Source organism: Macadamia integrifolia, chromosome 5 (assembly GCF_013358625.1).
Source record: "Macadamia integrifolia cultivar HAES 741 chromosome 5, SCU_Mint_v3, whole genome shotgun sequence".
NCBI lineage: Eukaryota > Viridiplantae > Streptophyta > Magnoliopsida > Proteales > Proteaceae > Macadamia > Macadamia integrifolia.
Window position 1 is genome coordinate 13,574,641 of NC_056561.1, and position 8,309 is coordinate 13,582,949.

The following is an 8,309-nucleotide window of genomic DNA, read 5'->3' on the forward strand; positions in this document are numbered from 1 at the left end:
GTTCGGGGTGGTTTAGAGGATCATATCCCATAGGTCTCCTTTTGTGTGGCATATTCTTGTCCCATGAGGAATCGCTTTGCCTCTCTTCCTTGAATGGGATAGAGTCCTGTTATGAATGCCATGGAAAAAGGGTTGCATCATCCTCGGATCTCGGTATCTGAGATTGCTGACTTCTTATGGATGCTTCTGGTTCCTTCCTTAATTTGGGCAAGTAATCGTCTACCATGTGTCAACATCCCGCTGGGTGATTAGTTTTATGTGTATCAATTACACAAGTTGAAAATCTAAAAAAGAAATGTGCTTCTTAGTGATCAAGATTGTTAAGATTTAGATTAGATGATTGAGGGGGAGGGGGAGGGGGTCCCTTTCCATGCATCCTTCTCTTTCCTTCACCACCAAAGATATAGTGGGAAAGAAAGGAGCTTTACAATTGCAGGTGGGCCTACCAGATGCTGTTGCTCCTTCGCTGCAACTTCTCTCTTGTCCTTGGATTCTCCAAAGGACCTTTCTTTCCCAGCACTCCTCTTTCTCTGAAAAGTAAGTCGAAAATTGCAAAATGGATTTGTGGGGCCTGACTCGTCCAAGGCCTGGATCTCAAAGATTCTCTTCTTCCTACTTGGATGGTGAGTGATGATTTGGCCTTTTCAAGACTCCTACTCTGGGCCCACTTTAGATGGTGGCAAATTTCATTATTCTCCCTCCTCCCCAGCTTTCTTTCTAGCCAGATTCAGTCCAAGCCCCAAAAGGGTCTTAAAGTATATGGTCGGAGAGAGAGAGAGAGAGAGAGAGAGAGAGAGAGAGAGAGAGTGAGAGTATAAGTGCATTGTTGGAGCCCTCCATTTCCTTAATGCTTCCAACCAGAGAGAGACTTGATGATTTGGATTATATCTGGAAAAGTATGATTTGGTGAATGATAAGGTGCCTAATATTTCTCTAATACTTCAAACCTAAGATATTTCTGGGGCCAATGACAAGATTGCTCCCAAATTTATGGGATTTCTCCTTCCCCATAACTAGTTTGGCTCTATGTTTGGCTAATCAAGCTAAAAAGTAAGACAGATTAATGGGTTGCATGGTTGCATCATTGGATCAGTTAATTGACGTTTGTCTTTAGATTAGCCTTTGAATCGGGCCTAGCCAGCTAACCCAAGGACTGCCCAATTCAAGGGCAGGCTGGGCTGTCAGCTGGATCAAAGGTCAGTATTACTCCAAAACTGAATTTACATTCACCAATCAGGTAGGATAATTTTTGTGAAAAGTAGGACCCACTAAATCCTACTTTAAGTAATTGACAAGCTTATGCCCTATTTGGCCCTACCAAGTGTCAAATTAATATACAAAATGGTGAGAAAAACACAAATCTATGGAAAATTCTAGCCCGTGAAAAAATTTGAAGAAATTGAGCAATACATGGATCGCACAGTTGAGTTGTCTTTTTCACAGTTTGGCTTTGTCTAGTTTGCACCGTAAGTGGCACATGTAGGTGCAAGAGTTGTACTCTATTGGGGTTTTATAGAATTAATAATCTTACATTGGATGTGAATAGTCTGACATGAAATTTATAGACAGACACCATCTTCTTAATTGTTAATTTTTAAGGATAAGTTGTATCCAAGTTACTAACATACTTCACATTCATTTCATTGAATTGTTTGTTATTCTTATTTGAAGCTAAAACTTAACCAGTGAGATGGATCTCTAACGTTGATTGCTTATTTCTTTATGCTTCTCTTTGCTAGGATCCAATCTAGTCTTACTCTTGGCCCAAACAATTTGCTGGCCCATAACATGTCCCAAATATGGGCCCTTGGTTTTTTTTTTTTTTTCTTTTCTGTTGGGTTTTGTTACCTGGTGGCCCTCTGGCCTTCTTAACCCTAATTGAGTTTATGCAGCAGAAAACATTGTTTTGGAAAAATATAGCGGGCATACAAAGGAGGAACCATTAGACCAATACGTCCAGAATCCATTTGAATCATGTGATCTTTTCAGACCAATCAGATATATACCTTTTTCTTATTTTTTTTCTTGAGTTGGGGGGGGGGGGGGTTTGGGGAGAGGGTGAGGCTTGGCTACAATACATAAGAAATCATTTGGGTTAAAAATTTCACTCTTTTAATTTTCCTTTCAACCAAGCAGAGTTTATGGAAATCAAGAGGTCTACAAACAAGTACGTGGATTGTGAACCCTTCAATAAAACCATAATTTGGACTAGTATCCTCTCCAACTTGATGAACTAGTGCGAGACTTTGTGCAAGGACCTTGCATGGTATATAGGGAAGTTGTGGCAAGACCAAGTCCAAGTCCAGCCCAATCTACACTGGGTTTGGGCTTCTTTAGCCCAGGCCCAAACCGGTGAATTTCAAACCCGTACTCTCTTTTTTTTTTTTTTTAAATCTTGCACAGGCCTTGTGGGAAGGCCTTCCTTGGTGGTCCAAATATATCCCACATGGAAACTCAATTGTGGTCTTAATTTTATGACCCAAAGGTTTCTTGTTCACATGTCAAATTTAATTTCAAATAAAGTAGGTCAAGTGGCAAAACATAGATGTGCATGTCCATATACGGAGATGCATAGGCAATGCTAAGAATTGCTTTCAATATTAAAAAGGGAAAAAAGATATGTTAATTGAACCTTACCTTCGACCAAATGGTTGAAGGTTAGAGGATTCGTCGCATAGACATGTTAAGACATGTTTTTTGTCATAGCATGTTTATAGCACATTTGATGTTAAATAGGAATTTAGCTCGGTTAAAACCTGTTTAAAGCTCGGGCTTTAATCGGATTGCCATAAACGGGCCTTAATCGGGCATTAACCGGGATATAGACTTATTTAACTTGTAACGGGCTTCAAACGAGCCATTTTTAAAATTGATCTTTTAAATGTGCTTGAAATTAAGGAATAGCAATAAAATGAGGCAAAGATGAACATAGTAAAGAAATATCTCACAGTTAAAATGGATTAAGCTAAAGATGAAAGTAGCTAAGTTACTAAGGTACTCAGTCTTGAACCCAACGGAACTCAAATCAATTAAACTATGCCTACACGACCCAAGTTGAGCAAGTTTAAATCTATTAAACTATGTTTGAAAAAAATAAATGTTCAAATAACAATCACACCACCATCTCAACTTGATATATCACATAGCCTTAGCACTAAATACAAATAGTTTAAAAAAAAAAAAAAAAAAAACTTTGAGTAGTATTAAAGGGGTCGGGCTAAGTCGGGTTTAAATGAGTCGGTTCAAGTCGGACTTGTAAATGTGTCGGGCTGGTCGGGCTCCCATCAGACTAGGTGACTGCACCATGTACTACCTGTTATAAACGACACATTTATTAATCAGGCCGACCCCGATACGTTTATTAATCAGGCCAATCTAGGTCGGGCCATAAACATGTCAGGCTTGATCGGACCTATTGGTGCAGGCCTAGTATTGACAACCCCACTAGCAAGCCTATAACCTATAGAAATGCTAGATTAAAGTTATGTGAAACTAACAAGCTTCTGTAGCACTACTCCAGGTGTAGTGAGTATCTGACGGCTAGAAACATCTGGGCACACATTTCAAGGGATTTTCAGCTGTTAGGATGCTCAATGCACCTAGTGCAACTCTGTAGGTAGAGAATCTGGAGGCCAGTGAGATCAGTGGTGCTGAGGGGGAAGTTGTTCCCGTTTTCAACTAAGGTTATGTTTGGTTGCCAATGAAATGAAAATAAAATAAAATAAAATAAAATAAAATTTAAAATTAAAGAGGGGTAATCACATAAACCAGTCATTTAAAAAATTCCTTTTCATTCTTGGCTACCAAACATAGCCTTGGACTCATCCTTGTATACCTTTTAAACTGTTATTGGATGTTGTTGTGATTATGGAAAGAAAGTGGGGCTGATTAAGTAATTGAATACTGGTTCAGGGTTTTAGGCTTTAGAGTAGAGAGAGGGAGAGAGAGTTTAACGGCAATAGTCGTCTTTCTTCTTCTTCTTCTTCTGGATACGTAGGATTTAACAGTTCGCAGACATGAAACTGAGGCCCTTTATTGTCTCCAAGCTAGCGAACACCAATCTATCGGGATCCATAAGGCCAAGGTTCTCCCTTTCACCTTCTATTTGCAGAAATGCGAACTCTTTTACAGATTCCGTTGCTCCTTCCGTCCCTCCTCCTAGAGTCCATGGGTTCTTCTCGGCTATCTGTAACCCTAAACTCCCAAATTCCATCCCTTTCTCTGCTAGACATGTTCATTCTGTTCAAGGAGCCCAACTTGAAGATTTGGGCAGTGAATCGAAATCCAGCGAGGAGGAGGGGCTCATGAACGAATTCTTGTCCCGATTTGTTTGGATTATGCGCGGGGAACTCTCTAAAGTGTACCCGGATTGCGACAAACAGACTATTGATGGTATGCTTTTGATAATTGTTGAGAAGGTTGTATCGGAGATGGAGAAGGGTGACCTCGAGACGATGCTTGGCTCCACAGCCGGCACCCCGTCGCTTGATTTCAGCGAGGATTTGTGGAAAACAGTTTGGGAGGTCAGCAATTCGGTCCTAAGTGACATGAAGAAGGAAATGAAGAAGGAACAAATGAAGTGGTTTCTCCAATCCGAAGAAGTTAAAGATATGTGCCGCTTTGCTGGGGAAGTGGGCATTCGTGGAGACATGCTTAGGGAGCTCAGGTTCAAATGGTCTCGAGAGAAAATGGAGGAATATGAGTTCTATCAGAATTTGGAGCGTATGCGAGAAGAAGCCCTAGCCCAGGAAGAAGCAGAAAAAGAAAGCGGCAAAGCCGACTACAAAGGGGAGGGGGTTGTTCAGGATGGTTCGGATGTGGCCGAAGAGAAACCCAAAGTCGTATCTCTTCCTCAGAGAAGGGGGAAGATTAAGTACACGATTTATGGTCTTGATTTGTCAGATCCAATGTGGGCTGAAGTGGCTGATAGAATTCACGATGCAGATAAGCTCATTACGCCCGACGAACCCAAACCGATTACTGGGAAATGCAAGCTCGTTACTGAGAAAATCCTTTCTCTGAAGGAGGAAGATGATCCATCTTCATTGTTGGCCGAATGGGTAGAGCTTCTCCAACCAAGCAGGATTGACTGGCTTACGTTGCTCGATAGATTGCGGGAACGCAATATTAGTTTGTACTTTAAGGTTAGTTGTTTTTTTTTTCCTTCTTGGTCTTGAATGGTCTAAAAGAAATCCCTTTATTCGGTCTGCACAATTTTCTAATGTTTGCCTGTCGCCCCTCAATGAATAAGCTTCTACCTACATGCATGTAGAACAACTAGTTTCAAGTTGTCTGAATGTGCGATCCTTAATTTTATGGTGGATGTCTTCTTGTTACCGTGCTATCCGTCTATATTACATGACTAAGCATGGTTATAAGATGTTGCTGGAACCTCATTAGCACATAGTTTGGTAAATTTTTGGGCTTTAACTGATGCTGATTGCATATGACATGGAACCGATGTAATTTGTAAATGTGCAGATTCATTTTCATAGTAGTATATAGTATAATGTGCTTTCTTTAAAAAATATATATATATATATATATATATTATGAAGCTAATTCCCACCAGTTAGTATTGCACATACTTCTGTAGCTTCGTCTGATCCTTATTTCTTACTATTTCTTGTCTATCTCGAATCAGTTATATATTTTGACCACCAATGTCATGATAGTCATTTTAATTTTTAGCCTGTGAGCAAGATATAAACATTATTTTACAACAGCCATCATTACTTCTAATAGTGGCATAATAATCGGATTAGTCATAGGAACATATATGTGTTCATATTTGCTGGAGAAGTGACAGATGTTATAAACCTGTTACTTTCGTGTTGGCAATTTTCTTTTCTTTGTGTCCCTTTTAATGTTATTTTAATGATATTTAGTGTCTTTTTTTTCCATGTCTAGTATTCGAATATAATTCCTCTAGTTATAAAGTTGTGAGAGTTGCAACCATGATTTACCAAATAACATTCAAGTCTTAGGACCATTGGAATTGTTTCGTGTGACCTTTGGTGGAAATCTCTTCCCATGTTCTTCTGTTACTTGAGATCTGTTACCACCATGTAAATGGGTTGTTGCTTTGCACCTTTCACCAACAATCACTTGTCTATTAATTAACATTTGAATTCGAGTTGAACAACTGTTAATGAGCCCAACTCCAAAGTGCTAAGAATTACTCGATATTAAAAGGAAACAGTGTTTCCTCCACTTCTACAAGCTGTTGGTGCAAGTAGGTTGCTCATGTTAGTGAGTTTCTTTTACTCCACTTGGTCATTTATTACCCATTCCCTCTCCGCCCTACCCTCTGCCCTGTTCTGTAGGTCTCTACCTCTTAATTTCCTAATCCTTTAATAATCCTAGTAATGACTTATGAGTTCTGTCTTATAATTTTACAATTTCCTGTTTGCCAGTTGCCTTACCCAGTTCCCAAAACTGTCACAGCCATCTGCATGAACAAATTGCATTGATTTTCATATTTGCGTTAAAGGTGAATTTGTACCTTGAATGGGTATAAAAATTGGGAGTGGGACACAATTCCTCTAATTTTGCGGTTCATTTTTTTGGGGTCTTATGTCCATTTGGACCAATAATTTATCTTTTTATTTCAGAGGGTAACTGCTGCCTCGATCTAATTATTGTTGTTATTATTAATTTTGGATGAATAGGCCTCAGTCTATTTATAGAGTATCCAAATTAGTGGATGGGGCTTTGCATTCACTTTTTTAGCAGCACTAATCCATGAGTTTGATGACCACAGTTGCGTGGATTGTTGTCCTTATAAACTAGCTTTGGTTTCTCTCGGTCAATATAGGAGGACTATAGAGAGTAAGGGTCCCTTGTAAGCGACGCGCTGTGTCGGTGCCCGGATGCAGTGACAACTGACAACTAGGCATGGGTCCTCACACTGTGGATGAGTGCAGGTAAGAAGCTAGTCTAAAAGCATAGGATTAGATTAGCATCTTGGAACATGTGATCATTAATGGGTAAGAGTTTAGAATTGATAGATGTTATGAGGAGACGGATTAAAATAACTTGTATTCAAGAGACTAGATGGAATAGTAAGAAAGCTAAGGAGTTGGATGACTTTTAAACTTTGGTTACGGAGGATAAAACTAATAGAAGTGGAGTGGGCATAGCAGTGGATAAAGATTTAAAGCATGATGTGGTGGATGTGAAAGATTTGGGGATAGGATTATATCCATCAAGCTTGTATTGGAGAAAGAGATTGTTAATATAAATTGTGCTTACGCACCCCAAGTAGGATTTGATGAAAGTAGTAAGTTACAATGATGTAGATACGCACCGCACACATGGAGCGATCCATACCCATCTGGGTATCCAGAGAGAGATTAACCGGAGCATATTGAGTCCTTAGTCTAGTAGGATTTTAGTTGTTTATTTTATTTAGGAGACTAATATCTTTAGTTTATTTTTGAGAAGTTGCATATGTAGGACATAGTTGGTTTATGATTTCTTTTCCTTTTAAGTTAGTTTCCTTTCAAGATTTCTTTTCCTTTTAAGTTAGTTTCCTTTTAGGATTTCTTTCCATGTTAGAGTTTTCAATTTCCTATTTATATGCTTGTAATCGATTAAGAAAGATTGAAGAAGATATGCATTGAGTGAGTATTTGTGAAGCCTGCGGGCGTGTGTGAGTGATTCTCCTTTCCCCCCATTTCTTAGTGCGATTTTACCCTCTCTCCTGCAACTCTGAGACCCCTTTCAGAGATTTCTTCCCTACCCCTACCAGCCCTCCATCAATTGGTATTAGAGCCGAAGACCCCCATTCCCCTTCTTCTTCCCTTCCCCATTCTCTGTTTCGGTTCTACCGAGATTGAGAACCAAAAAAAAAATCAATGATGTCTAGAGAAGACAGAATCGATCCCCCTGGTCTCACTGCCCTCCTCTCTCCTAAGTTCTTGTGGTTGAACTCCTCTATAGGGTTCCGACACCTAATAAAAAAAAAATCGATTCTGTTCAGTAGAGACTCTCCATGTCTCACCATCGTCTCCTTCCCTTCACCATTGCAATCGACCCCACTACCTCCTCTTTCCCTTTCCACCAGCAGCCCAAAAAAAAAAAAAAAGAAGCAACAATAGCAGCACAGAAGAAAGAGGCAGCAGTAGGAAGGCTAGCAGAGACAAAAAAAAAAAAAAAAGAAGAAAGAAGAGAAAAAAAAAATAGAAGAGAAGAAAGAATAGAAGAAGTAGAAGAAGAGAAGACGAGAAGAGAGTAGAGAGACACGAAAGCAGGTGTAGCTGGTTTTTTTTCCATCGTCACCATCAGTTCCATCATCGCAGGAGACT

General features: G+C 39.5%; 1 protein-coding gene across 1 annotated transcript; it reads left to right on the forward strand.

The window, feature by feature from the left end:
• Nucleotides 1–3,903: 3,903 nt before the first annotated feature.
• LOC122078646 (protein NUCLEAR FUSION DEFECTIVE 5, mitochondrial-like) lies at nucleotides 3,904–5,192 on the forward strand. The gene has a single exon (XM_042644730.1). The coding sequence runs from the start codon at nucleotides 4,017–4,019 to the stop codon at nucleotides 5,175–5,177; it is 1,161 nt and encodes a 386-aa protein (XP_042500664.1). The 5' UTR covers nucleotides 3,904–4,016; the 3' UTR covers nucleotides 5,178–5,192.
• The last annotated feature ends 3,117 nt before the right edge of the window (nucleotides 5,193–8,309 follow it).

What these genes read in the sequence shown, in the direction of transcription:
- LOC122078646 (XM_042644730.1), top strand. Translation starts at nt 4,017, where the DNA reads ATGAAACTGAGGCCCTTTATTGTCTCCAAGCTAGCGAACACCAATCTA.